Genomic DNA, 14,580 nt, shown 5'->3' on the forward strand with positions numbered 1-14,580 from the left:
GTGCAGGATCAACTGCTACCTGGGGCCTTTGCTTTTTGTGGGCGTGGGAGGTGGGACATGAACTTTCTGTATTCAGAGTTTTTTTGATTTGGCCAGCTTTAGGGAAGCCGAGGGTAGGACAAACTGTCCTACTAATAAGAATTTGGTAGGCTTCCCTCTGTCCTGCGGTGTCCTGGACTGGAAACCCACTGGTCTCGATTCAGGCTGCCTTTGCGGTTGTTTTGTTATGTTTTAATGGCTCCTAGGTTGGGGATTGATTTGTTTTCCTAATGAGTAAGTTAAAACAAATAGACAATAAAAATTAAAAGTCTGGATGGGCACATTAACATAGGTAAGCTTCCAGTCTTGTTTCTCTGAAGCTGATATGTCTACTATGGCCCGTTCAAAGGACAGACTGGGGTCTGCAAAGTCTGGGACCTGGATGTTGACATAACACAGAGAACTCCCTCCAGCAGCCATAGCACCCCTGGCTTCCCCCTTCTCTAGGATGAAGAATTTTAAAATCACATTTAGATATGGTACGTGCCAATTAACGTGTGTTTCCTTTTTGCACAGGTTCATTGTTCTAATTAGCTATCTACTCAGTTGGATCATCAGATAGGTAGCTCAGTAAACACTTTAATCGTACTGCCTGAGAAATTCTGGGAATCTTGAGTTGAATAAGGCCTCTTCAATTGGTTCTCACTTTAGCACAATGATTCAAGCACAAGGGCAGATTTTACCCCCAGGGACCATTTGTCAGGTATCCAGAGACATTTCTGGTTGTCACAATTTGGGAGGGCGGCGCAACTGGCATCTGGTGGGCAGAGGTCAGAGATGCTGCTAAGCACCCCACTGTGTACAAAACAGCCCCCAACAAATGATTACCTGATTCCAAGTGTCAATTGTGTTAGGTTGAGAAACCCTGCTGTAGCAGAAGAGGCACACGCTGAATTAATGGTTACACTGTGGTGGGATACGTGCACACGTGTACGTAAGTGCAAGGTATTGAAGAAAGTAGGTGTGTTTGTGTGAGGGGGCAGGAGGGAGGGAACATTGGGGGAATGCTTCATGGGGAAATGACTTCATATCATGATTTTTACTTAATGTCTTTTAATTAACTGTCCAAGAATGACTTTGAATATTTATCAGTCAAAAACTGCATATTGGAATTTTTTCTTTTTGCACAACCCTCTGGATAATTTAATAAAATGTTTCTGATAACTTCATATCTTTTCTTTAAAAAAGAAATTCCCCCAAGGAGCCTGGGAGAGGCATAATAAGAGGGGGAAAAATCCATTCAACCTTATTCTATGCTTCTCTAGTCTCCTATAACCTGTGGTTCTTCCACCTGGACTCTTCCCTTCTCTCTCAAGGTTCAGCCTTATGACCCTTGGCTCGTGAAGCCTTTGGAGATTTCAGTCCACAGTGATTGGTCTATGCTCTGATTTCCTTAGAGCCTTGTTGCCTCTTTCCCTATGTGTATCAGTCTTTTAAGTGTGTTTCCACATAGACTGTGGGCTCCTCAAGGTCAGGGACCATGCCCTCCTCCTGCACATCCCTCTACAACACAGAGCACTGTTCTGGACCCTGATTTCCACTGCAGGCGGAAGAAGGACACAGACATCCAGGAAAGACGTCAGGATGCTAACATCCTCCTGTGACCCTGGACTCATGGACACAGCACATTTTATCTTTCTAAGTCTCTGGATCATGTCTTATAATAAAGTCTAAAAGTTTAATCTCTGTTCAGTAGGGACAACATGCAAAAAATAAATTGCCATAATTATTATTAGCATTTTCTTACAAACAGATTTTTCAGAAGCTGTTTCTATATCAAGCAGATCAACCTTTCTGTTGTCATAGAGACAAAGATCTTTATATAACCATAGGCAAGGTGAGATTTTTTCCCCTCTCCCTTCCAGTTGTCTGGAACTAATAAGGAAAGGAAAAATTTAAAATCATTTTTTTCTATTCCCCAATTAAAACGAGTGAAAATGTGGGAGGCTTTTTTTTTTTTTTTTTTTTTATCACATTTTGGATTTTAAATACCTAAGTTTTCATAAAACATGGAAGACAGAGAGATATGAAGAATTGAACACTACCATTTTCAAAATTTGCAAGCAGTGGGCTTGTCAATGATAAGTGATTACAGCCGACAGCCTCCTCCCCCCATTTTAAACCAAATAGTGAACTTTAGGTGGAAGTCTTCAAAGATAGGACTTCCAAGGTCTGAAATGGTTAAAGCATAAACTAGCACCTGCTGAGGGGCTGGTGATGAATTCGAAGGTGCTCTGTGGTCCTCGCCTTCTCCCACCCCCAGAAGCAGGAGTGCCCTCTTCCCTCTGCTGAGTCAAGTCCTGTGGATAAACAGGGCAAGACCACATCCCTCTTCTTCCAGAAGCCTTACCTTATAATTTTAGTTCTCTTCTTTTTAAAAGCTCCTGATAACTTGTTATTCATAGCATTTGTCTAGCTTATAATTACTGTTTACCATTCCACTAATTCATCATTAAGGAAAGAGGATTTCTTTTTAATCCTTACCCAAGGATATTTTCCCATTTATCTCAGATAGAGTGGGAGGGAGGGAGAGAGAGGGAGAGAAAGAGAAACATTGATGTGAGAGTGACACATCAACTGGTTGCTTCCCACACAACCCTGACCAGGGCCAGGGATGAACTGCATCCCCTTGACTGGAATTGAACTCGCAACTCAGTGGTCCATGGTCCAACGCTCTAACTGCTGAGCCAAACCAGCCAGGCAGGAAAGAGGATTTTTATTTTATCCTCACCCGAGGACATTTCTCCATTTTTGTTGTTGTTGTTGTTCAGATAGAGTGGGAGGAAAAGAGAGGAAGAGAGAGACAGAGAAACATTGACGTGAAAAGGACACATCGAGAGGCTGCCTCCCACACAACCCAACCAGGGCCGGGGACAAACTGCAACCGAGGTACATGACCTTAGTGGGAACCGAACCTGGGTCTCTCTGGACTGCAGGCCGATGCTCTAACCATTGAGCCAAACCAGCCAGGGCAGGAAAGAGGATTTAAACATGAACCTGTACGCTTTTCCTGTCTTTTGCCTCAATGTTGAGTTATACCTTTACCCAACTGCCTTCTTGTCCCAGGACTCAGAAGACTCTATTCTTTCTAAGATTAACTCTTCCCCTAGGACCAGAGACTAACGCTCTTCTCCCACCTGCACTGAGATCCCACTCCATCAAGTATTATTCCTCCCCACCCTTTCCTGTCAGTGTCTGTCCTTCTCCATCCCTCTTTAAGGAAACAAAAACAAAACAAAACATTTTTCTCAGTCCAGCTTATTTTTCATATGTCTAGAGTCTGGGGTTTTAATTTGATCATAGCTGCCTTTTGCAATAAATAGGTATTGTGGATGTGTGTATGGGGGTGGGGTGGGGGGAATGGGGATAGGAAGTGTATGGCACAAGGGAGTTTCAAACATACTCCTTGCTTTCCAGAAGATTATATCTTTGGTGGAGAGCAATACCTTGGTTCTCAATCTTCAGCATGCATCAGAATCACCTGGGGACTTTGTTAACACAGACTGCTGGCCACACCCTCGGGGTTTCTGATTCAGTAGAGTAGGGCTGGGGCCCAAGAGTGTACATGTCTAATATTTCCCAGATGATGCTCCTGCCGCCGGTCTGGGTCCACAGTTGGAGGAACATTGCCTTAAAGTATCTACCCTCCTGTTCCTTCTTAGGCATCTCTTTTGTCATATTGCTGTTGTCACCATATTCTGCTGAAGAAGTTATCCTGTTTGGGCCTTTATAGGCTCCACGTCCAAAGGAGTTTCACCTGAAGAATAAGGTCATCTCTTGATTGTCTGATCCTCAGGAAGTCCCACCTTGTTAGGGGCAGCATGCTTTTGACCTAATGTCTAGGAGAAGATGCTCCTGGTGTGGATGCCAAGATAGTGAGTGTGAAGGGAGGAAATCAAGGGTTCTTTAGAATCCCACAGGAATGGCAGAGGGCTTCAGAGCCTGGACAACTAGCTCCTTATGGGAGTGAGACCAGCCAGCAGCATAGAGTGTGCTAGCAGCACTTAGCTTGTCTCACACTCCACCCCTAAACCTAATCAACCCTTAAAATCTTTTTGAGGGGTTCGTGGCTTCTCTAAACTAGAGGACTTTTGTTGTTGTTAATCCTCACCCAGGAATATTTTTTCCATTGGGGGGGGGGGGGAAGGGAGAAAGAGAGAGAGAGAGAGAGAGAGAAAGAGAGAGAGACCTATGTGAGAGCGACACATCCATTGGTTGCCTCAACACCCAGACCAGGGCAGGGGATTGAACCTGCAACTCAGGTACATGCTCTTGACTGGGAATCAAACCTCCAACCAACCCTTCTGTGTGTGGGCCGATGCTCTAACCACTGAGATGCCAGCCAGGGTGATTTTTGTTTTGTTTGATCTTTTAACTCCAGTCTTGTCCAGGGAAGGGGTATGCTCCTGAAGCCATGGTGGGTGTGGCCAGAGGAACTGTTGAGAGATCTCAGTGAAAATCTGAATCTGAAAGAAGCTGGGACTTGGTCCACCTATTCCTGCCTCCCACACAGTGCCAACTTGGAGAAGCTGGGAATATGTGTGTGTGTGTGTGTGTGTGTGTGTGTAGATATATCTATATATAGATATATCTGGTATTTTCTTATTAAGAAAGCAAACATAAAAAGATAATTAATAGATGAAGTGTCTTTGCTACTTCTCAATAGCTGCGGGACCTTGGGTAGGTTACTCCACCTCTTGGATCTCAGTGTCCTGTAAGCTGCGTGATAAGTACCAGGCAGTGAGAAAGGCTGTCAGTGGCACAGTCATTCATAAGAGCAGGATGAGAGGTTTGTCAGAGAAGGACAAGGGCTGGGACTTTGAAGGCAGGTTCCATAGATTTGTTGATTGATTGAAATAAATTCTATCAGCATGGTCCTCACCTTCAGAGAATTGAGCTGACAAGATAATTAATGGAAACTAATTAATATAAACCTCTCAACCTTTAAACTGTGTCTGTCAACCACAAATATTCCCTGAAGGCCACTAACTCTTCCAGGGGAGAAGTCCAAGCCCTCAGGAGGGAGGGGATTCCGCTCAGTGAAGTGGGCCTCTGACGGACTGCTAGGGCCCAAGGTAGTGGGGGAGGGGAATCTCCTCCCATAGCATGGAATTCCATTACCTCTAATTGTTACAACATCATCAAGACTTCCTGGTGCCTTTTGGATACTTTTATAGCACTATTTTTCTTTCCTTTTTCTTCTAACAACTTTATCGAAATGTAATTCATATACTATAAAATTCACCTACTTATAGTGTATAATGCAATCACTTTTAGTATATTCATGGAGTTGTGCAACCATCACCACAATCTATTTTTAGATAATTTTTAAAAAGTGTTTTTTATTGATTTTTTTTAGAGCGAGAGAAAGGGAAAGAGAGATAGCAACATCGATGTGAGAGAGAAACACCTGCCACCCGGGCATGTGTCCTGACTGGGAATCAAAACTCAGACCTCTCAGTCCATGGGACTGAAGCTCAATCCACTGAGCCACGCTGGCTGGACTAATTTTGAGTAATTTTTGTCATCCCAAGAAGCTGCACCCATTAGCAGTCACCTGGCCTTTACTCCAGCCTGGCAGCTTCTAATCTACTTTCTGTGTATCTGGACATTTTATATAAGCAGAATCATATTATGTGTAGTGCCGTTTTCTAAACTGAAGAAGGGAGATCTGGGGACACTCTGATACACTAGCACTAAAGGCCCCCTTCTCTTCACCTTATTATTTCAGCAAACAACTTTCCACCTGCTTGCTGATGTATACAATTTCCTTAACCACCCCGTGAGTGTGGAGCCAGTGGTGGCCGCCCAAGGCGGCACACAGGGCCTTTGTCTGGTTAGGCCTTGGTTGACATGCCGTCTGCTGAGACGGGGTGGAGCCGAGGCTTGCATGCTCACTAAGGTGTAGGTGGGCCCTGGTTGGGGGAGGCGGCTCCCCAGCCATCCGGGTTTAGTGACCAGGTCACCCCTGGCCATAGGGCCTGAACACATCATTCCTAGAGGACCACAGGAAACCTGAGGTATAGTGAGTTTCACCGACCAGGCAGGCCCAAGGCTCAAAGACCATGCCAAGATTGGGGGGCAGAGACAGCTGCTGATTGAACAGCATCCTGCCCCGTCGCCTTCCAGCAGCGTAGGGAGCGAGGCCCTCCCCTGCAGCTTTGGGCAGTTCCACACTCCCTGCCTACAGCCCCAGCCATGGAGATGGAGGGGACCCAGGTCGCCAGGGGCTGGAGGGTGAGCCAGCAGGGGGGACCCAAATCCAGGGTGCGGCACAGGCTGGTAAAGACAGACCCCAAGCTGTGGCTTCTCATCACCCTACAAGGCGGTGGGTTTGATAGGGCTAATGGTCTTTCTCCAAGGTATCAGGAAAAAGAAGCTAAAGAGTAGGGAGGCAAGGTGGCGGGGAGAAGGCGAGGGTCCCAGGCCGGGCACCGCGTACTCACAGTCGGGTGAGGCCGGCCAGTGGGCCAGGGCAGCGCAGGGCGCCGTCGGGCGGGCAGCTGCAGGGCTCCGGGCAGTGCGCCCTACTCAGCACCCGCGGCTGCGCGGGCGGCAGCAGCACCAGCAGCGCCAGCAGCGGCCACCGAGCCGGGGTCGGCTGCCCCATGGCGGGAGAGCCGGAGCGCGGGCTCCTGCGGCTGGGCGCACCCTGACAGCCCTGGAGTGCCTGGAGAGCCGCCCGCGCCCCTCTCCCCGCCCCTCGGCGTCTTCCCACCTCCTCCGAGCCTGCCCGCCCCTCCCCCGTAGGGCGCCCCCACCTCCGAGCTTCTGCTCTGCCCCGACCTGGGACAGTCAGTGTTCAGTGACCCCCGTCTCGTCCTTACTGCTGCTTTCCCTGGACTGTCCTGTCCGCTGCACCTGCAAATAGCCCTGGGTTTAGGGGGTAGAGTGTGGTAATGGTGCATGCTTTGGATAGGGATGGGGAGTTCTGAATTCCTGTCCTGGCTCCCTGTAACTTGGAGTGTGAAGTTGAGGGAGTGTTACTTCCCTTAACCTCTCTCGTTTGGTCTGGGAGGGGCAGACCTACACTCGGATACTTGCCATACCCACATCCAAAGGGGGTGCAAGTGCCCAGCTGAGAAGCTTCTCCTTTCCTTCATTCTCAGCCCTAAATCCTTTCTCCTTCTTCCCCACCATCCTCACCAACGTAATCTCTGTCCTCCCAACTTCCCCAGAACTGTCTGTGTTCTCCTGGTAGTAACTGCTTTCCTCCTTATACTATAGTGATCTGAATGTGTTCTAATCTCTGCTCTAGATCGTGAGGTACTAGAAGAAAAATCCAGTTCCATTTATTTGTGCATTCCTTCTGGCTTCTACATGGTAAAGGTTTGTTGAATGAATGAAACTGCTCTAATAATATATAGCAGTTACTCCAATGGGAAGCCCAGTATAGGCTGGATCTGTGACAGGTGCTTTCCCTCACATCATGTCTAAGCTTCACAGTAAACTAGCAGGTGTTACAACCAGAAACATTTTGTCGAGAGGGTACATGACTTCCTGGAAGTCACAGAGCGTGTAAGTAGCAGAAACCTGTTTGAACTCATAACTATCATGCAGGCAAAAAATTACTATATGATCTGCATACTTGGAAAGGAGACAAAATTTTATGGTAAACCGGGGGATCCATAATTTCTCCTATTTAGGTTAATCATTAAAACACATTTCCTGCCTTCTCTCCAAGGACTCTATTTGGACTCTGGAAATCCTAGAAGTCTTTCTGGAAGAGGTAGACTTTGAGAGCTGGGAAGGTGTCCAAGACTGTACAGAAAGGAAATGAAAACAGATTCCTTTTTTCTTTCTTTCTTTTTTATTTTTTTATTTTCTGTTTTGAAGCCACCTCTCATGGACAGACTGGCTCAGTCACCCATCTCTAGATTCTTGGTACCTCTTGCCCAAGGAAGGTAGATTTAAAAATCAAAATCAAAACATCATTTGGCTTTGCTAGATGACAGCATTGTGCTAGATGGCATGAAAAATAAAACTTATGTCTATGTGATTGTCTTCATTTTCTGGATCCCTGTATCCAACTGCTTACCAAACTGCTCCTCATCCTCTCGTACCTCTGCATTTGCTGTTCTCCTGACCTGAAGTGATTGTCTTTTCCTTTTCCATATTCTATTAGGTAAACTCCTAGTTATCCTTCATGATTCAACCCACTGCCATTTCCACTGTAAAGCCTTCTCTGATTCAACTTACCTGAGTAGTTGTGGCCATAGCTCCTGATTCTATAGCCAGTAACACAACACACTGTAATTATGGCTTTAATTTTGCTTCCTCCTGTCTATTCATCTTTGTATTGCTAGGGCATATCACATCTTCTAGCTCCTAGTAGGTGCTCAGTATATATTATTGAATAATAAAATGAATAAATGAAACCTATGCACAGACCAATAGCTCAATAAATCTTCTGAGATGAACTTAACAACCTTGCATGATTTATCTTCAACCACTCTGGATCTTTCTGGGTAGGTATCAAGTAATTACCCCTGACTACCTTGATGTCACATTTCGTCTCTTTTAGCTTTGTTAGATTTTGGTAGGGAAGTTGGGGTAACTCTGGGGTTTTCAAACATTTTCACCATATATCTTGAATTGCAGGAGAAAAAAAAAGAAATACTTCAAGGTGGCTGAATGGCATTTATTTCAAGTCTTATGTTTTATGTGGCCTTTTCTATTTACTCCACAGCTTATCTGTTATAGAAAAAGAATGGTAGCTTGCACCCACCCCTGAAGAACCATTTGATTCTGTGCTTGAGTATCTTTGGGGGCTACTTAAACTTCCATAAGAAAAGAACAGGGCCGTCAGGACACCCGGGTTTTCCTTTCTTTTCTGTCATCAACCATATGCCTTGGTTTTTGATTTCCTTGCCTGTAGGAGGAGCGGTTGGAATTCACAATCCTTAAGGGTCTTCTGGCTCTGAAAGGCGAGGCCTTTGTGGGTAGCACCAATTGTATTGCTGATGGAAAGAGTTGGATTGTATATATTGGCTTCTTGTTGCTGTGTTGGATTGGAAATAAAATCCTTTATAAAAAGGTGAAGTTGTTGATTTGAAAGAAAACTCATAACTGTAATGAGTTTTCATAAAATTTTTATACCTCTGATTAATTTCTGTTGTATCTTAATTATCACATTGGTTCTTGTGATGTACCTATTATAACAAAATCACATTGTTTATTTGTTATAACACAAAAGTTTATTACAATGGAATTTACCTATCCTCCTCATTAATATGTACCTTATTTAGAGTGAATGTTTTTAAATCTGAAGAACTTCTATGTCATATAATTGTACTTATAGTTACATTTTTCATAGAACTTCAAAAGAGCACAACCCGCAAGGATTGCTAATTATATTTTTACAGACAAACTAAAGTTTATGGAATTCACAAGAAGTTTATTCTACCTTAAGAGATATAAAAATAACTGACACAACTCAGAAATCCTAATAAAAATCTTCAAAATTCTAGAAGAGGTTTTTCTCACATTTTAAGGTGTAGAAATATAATTTAGGAAGATTTAGAAACAAAGATTCCTGGGACACTCTCCCCAAAGAGATTCTAATTCAGTTGCTATGGAGAGGGGCCCAGGACTGTGTTTCACAAGCGCCCATGCAACGTTGATGCATGAGGCTCCCAGAGCACAATCTGTGGAACATTAAAATGGAAATTCTAGAATTCAATTTGCCTTTAGAAGACAAAGCTGAAGACTCTTTCCTATGGACTCTGAATGAAGTCTAAGAATTTAGACCCATTGTGAAAGAAATCTAGTATGTGTTAGCACATGAATACAAATAACACATGTGTATGTGTGTAAAATTGTTCAGTTGGTTGTAATACTGAGGATTTTTTACTTTGAAGTAGCAGTTTACTTATTTTAATTTTTGGGGGGTGGGAGGAGAATGGGCAGTTTCATTAGATCATAGATTCTATTTTCCTATGCCTCTCTAGATCAAAACTCAAGAGCCCTTGATGCCACACTAAGACACAGGAGTTGGAGAAGCTGGCAAAGCAATGAAAAAAAACAGAAGCAGTTTAGGTAAGATTTTCTGATTCTTGAACACATACCCTATTAGTACCATAACCGATATTTCTTTCCTCCTAAAAGCAGTCGTTTTACCTTTCCCTCTGAAGGAAAGTAGGGCAGAGAAAGAAAAAAAAATGTGTAAGGAAAGAAAAATACAGTTAGCCTGTGAGCTGTCCACTTTCCCATCTGGAACAAAATAAACAACAAAAAAGAGAAAACAAAAAAGATGACCCCTGAAAGTTACACTGTGAAATTTCATGCAACCTCCCTGTGGTTTGCTTGGAAATTTCATCTTCTATTTCACTGTCTACATGGTGTGAAATGACAGATGTGATAACTGTGCCATCTCCAACTCTGCCCTGGGGTCCCTGTGAGTCTTGGGAGGAACTCACTTGAAGCTGCAGGCTGATAGGCACCTAGCTGTAGAGATGGGTCTGGAGATGCAGGATTAAGGATGGCATGGGGCATGAAAATCCTTCTCCAAGACTGGGGGAGAGAGCTAGGGAAGGGGCCTTGCCATTTTGGTCCTGTTGCTGGAAGGATATGAATGAATTGGGGGCTGCTGTCCTCCTTGTCTTATGGAAAGAAAACTTACCTGCTCTGGCAGTCATTAAAACTACAGAGAGAAAAACAGATGAGAAACAGATGTCTGAGGCCAGCACCTTCCTTGGACTTCCCAAGTAATGAGCCAATACATCCTCTCTTTTTCTTAAGCAATTCGGAGTTGAGTCTCTCTCACTTGCAACCAAATTTCCTAACCTTTGCTATCAGCCTTGCTGTGACCTTTATTTGACCTGCCTACTTCCCCCTTCCCTTCTCAGCTAGAAAAGAAATAGGGCTTTTCGATTCTCATCTCTGTGGAAGGACTCACCGTTTCCCTTGGATTGGTTGCATTTATCACTGTGCTTCTGGGAATAAACTGGTCCAGTGAGTGAATGAACAAACGAATGAATGTGAATGAGTGAAAAAAGAGACAGTGTTATAGAAACACATTATTCTTCTTCTTAGAGAAGCTGCATTTTCCTAAATAATTCCCCTTTCTATTTTAGGGAAAGGCTCCTAGTAAACTGCAACCTTGGTTTAGAAATAAAAAAACAAGAAAACTTTCTGATATGATGAAATAAATAAAAAAGGAAACAGGATTTGATAAAAAAAAGTAAAGAAAAGAAAAGCTGATGTAGAATTAAAGTATGTACCACAGGCTACTGGTTGCCTTGCCTACCATGCTAATTGGCAGTAATTAGGGAAAAGGTGTGAAAGCTCAAGAAATTGAGGGAAAATTGGGTTAAAGGTAAGCAAAATTCTTTACGAGACAGTTTCTTAGAACTTTTAATCTGCATTCAGAATCTCCAAGAGGACCATAGTGTATGCAGGGGACTGGTGTTTCTTTGGGACAGACTTTGGGAAGACTGATTTGGGAATACAGGCTAAGAAAACTGACTTTTGTGGCAAAGAGCTCCTCCACTAAACTGGAAGCCAGAGCTGACCTTGGCATGGATAGAACCTATAACTGTGGACTTGCTGGTGATGGAGAAGGTTGCCTGGATGCCTCTTCCTCTCCCTCTAGCCTTTGATGTGTCCAGCTCTAGAAATCCCACCATTATCAATATATCCTTTCAGGGTGAGCCAGTCTCCTTTTTAAAAATGAAAATACAGCACAGGGTGGGAGCACACTGATTTGATTATATCTTCATCTGAATTATTTATTTTCAGAATAATTTTGGAGGGCCCCGGGGTGGTGTGAGGACCCAGGGTACATGGAGTTTGGGAGGTGGGTGAACCTCAGTAGACGGATGGAGGAGTTTGCAGGAAGCCTCCTCCTCTCAGAACTGTGCAGAAGCAAACATATGACTTGCCAGCAGATGCATTTAGAACACAGATTAGGGTCTGGAGAAAGAAGAAAACCTCTGTTTTCCCCCTGACTGCTCTGTGTGGTGGTGGTGGCCTCTTCTCTCACCCTCTGCTCTCATCCTGTCCCTGGGTCAGGCTTGGTGTCGGGCTCTCGGTCCCTCTGATAGACCCTCTTGCTTGCACGTGGCTCCATTAGAGATACACGGAGAGCCTCACGTCTGCCTGATCGTGCCGATGACACCTGTCACATTGGACTCTGCTTTCTGGACGCCATGTCACACGTAGACAAACAGAAAGGCTAGTCATCACCCGCGAGGCTGCAAGGCCTTTATCAAAAGGGGCCTCTCCTTCAAAGAATAGTTCGGAAACAGGCATCAGTACTGAATTGTGCAGTGTGGGGCCGACAGACTGAGAGGACGGGACTCCTGCTTCCGGCGGGAGGGAAGGCGGAGGGAGCTGGTTTGCAGCAGTGCGGGGGGCGCCTGTGAGAGAAGGGGTGTGCTGGAAGGTGGGGGCGCTGTCGTGGGTGTGTGGAGTTTGGAGGGACAGCTGCCTGGAGAGAGCCAGGAGGCAGCTGGTCTGTACTGGGGCAGAGCAAGCGAAACCCTGAAATGGGAGGGACAAATTCGGGGGCCTACCCTAACGGTTGTCATCTCCTAGAATCACTTTTGGGAAGTTACTTAAGAGGCAGATCCAGGGGGCTCACCAGAAGATTCTATTTCTGTATTTTGGCTCAGGAAAGGAAATATGCATTTTAAAAGTGTCTCAGGTGACTTTTTTGGAAAAGGAACCCCAGTCTACCCTCTGAGAAACACTGCTCCAGAGTGATAGATGAAATCAGAGAGAGGGTGTCTGAAGAGATGTGGGCTCAGCCAGCATGGTGGGCGGGCTACCTGAGTTAGGGAGGAGGAGGAATACTGGGAGGAGCCAGCAGAGAAGTCAGGAATGCAGTTAAATCAAGGGACTAGACTATCCACTCAAGAAACAGGACCAATGGTAGGCAAACAGAAAGGAAAACTTGATTTTACCTTGAAATTAAGAGATGAAAATGAAAGAAAGCCGGATATATGACCTGACTTCTACTAAATTATCTGAAAGAAAAGTAATTTAAACACCAAATGGTAGAGAAATAATTGTAAAACAAATACATTCATGCATTTAAGATGATTAAAGCCTTTCGGAAAGCAATATGGTAATTCCTATCCAGATCCAGACTTATGTGTATACCCTCAATTCAGGGATTCTGGAACTGAGAATTTTCCAAAGAAAATGCCAGGAGAATGTAGATGCTCATTATAATAATGTCAGTAGGAAAATTTTGAAATTACATGAATATTTAGCAATATTACAGTGATTTAAAGAAATTGATTCACTTAATGAAACATTGCAATAATTAAAAATAAATGGACTAATTAAGAGACATAGAAGAGTTGGATATGTTAAACAAAGAAGTTAAAATACAAAGTAATATTTACATTGTAAGTTCAAGTAAACATGTTCCTTTGAGAAGAAAACCAAAATTCACTTTCTGTTCTAATCCTGCACCCCAAGTCAGCTCAACACATCTTGTACCATGTTCCTTGTACCCTGAAAAGCAAGCCACAGTACCATTGGTTTTCTGAGCAGTTACATGGTTCTCAGCTGTAAGCATCATAATCTGCCTTCTCACCAGTTTCATCAAGGGTTTGGTTTCCAGCTTTTCCCTGCTCTTTACGGAGCTTAGGATGCTGCTTCTGACCCTCTGCATGGTGTAGCAGCACCTGGTCTTTCTCAGCCCCAACTTCTGCCTTCCCCCCAGACCCTGCTGCCTGGCTCTCCCCGTTTCAGACAACCTCAAGTACTCACACCCACCTCAAGGGTACTATAATATGTCTAAGTTTTTACTTAAAAATGTTTTTGCATCAAAGGAATGTTCCTGCTAAAATTATCCAAATGGTTTTAAACACTGAATATGGAAAAATATAATACTTTCTCATATTCCTCCCCCATTCACAGCCATAACATTTGCTTCATTTCGAAATAATATACTTTTATTGCTATCAGTTTTAATTACCTATTGCTGTGTAACAAATTACCACAAACTCGGCAGCCTAGGACAACACACATTTGTTATTATACAGTTTCTGTGGGTCAGGATTTTGGGCACGGCTTAGATGGTGGAGGGTGGGCAGGGTGGGAGAAAATCTGGCGGCCTGATCTCTTTGTGTAGACTTTCTTACATTCTGATACTAGCGAGGTTCTATTGGCATGATTCAAGTGTCTGTAAATCTGCTTGCAGTGGTCAGCCTTCAATGAGGACTAACTTAGGTTTCTTTGGGCTGGGGGAGGGTTTTACCATGTGGTGTCATCTATGTGTTTCATGGAGGTCTCTTCCCCAAAGCTTTCTCTACCTTCTGCACAGGTCTGCGATTCTTTCCTAGAATGATACCCAGTCAAGGTATCAATATTTAATAATTACATGATGGATTCTTTAATTAGGGACTTTTTGCTGACAATAATGAAAAAATTAGTTGACAATAATTGAACTGACATATAATTATGAGAATTATGTGTATCTAAATATATAGCTAGCCTAGATATACCGTTATGCATCAATGAAATATGTTTTTTGGAGTGAGATTCTTGAATAAATCACAAGTTGCTCCTTCCAGAAAAATGGATAAA

General features: G+C 43.9%; 1 protein-coding gene across 1 annotated transcript in view; it reads right to left on the reverse strand.

Annotated features, from left to right (window-relative positions):
* LHCGR (luteinizing hormone/choriogonadotropin receptor) overlaps window positions 1-6,649 on the reverse strand; it is a 55,252-nt gene extending 48,603 nt beyond the window's left edge. The window contains exon 1 of the mRNA XM_036263366.1: window positions 6,486-6,649. Within this exon, the coding sequence (XP_036119259.1) occupies window positions 6,486-6,649 (164 nt within the window). The remainder of the gene's footprint in view (window positions 1-6,485) is intronic.
* Window positions 6,650-14,580: the final 7,931 nt, after the last annotated feature.

Source organism: Molossus molossus, unplaced genomic scaffold (genome assembly GCF_014108415.1).
Source record: "Molossus molossus isolate mMolMol1 unplaced genomic scaffold, mMolMol1.p scaffold_m16_p_15, whole genome shotgun sequence".
Lineage (NCBI taxonomy): Eukaryota > Metazoa > Chordata > Mammalia > Chiroptera > Molossidae > Molossus > Molossus molossus.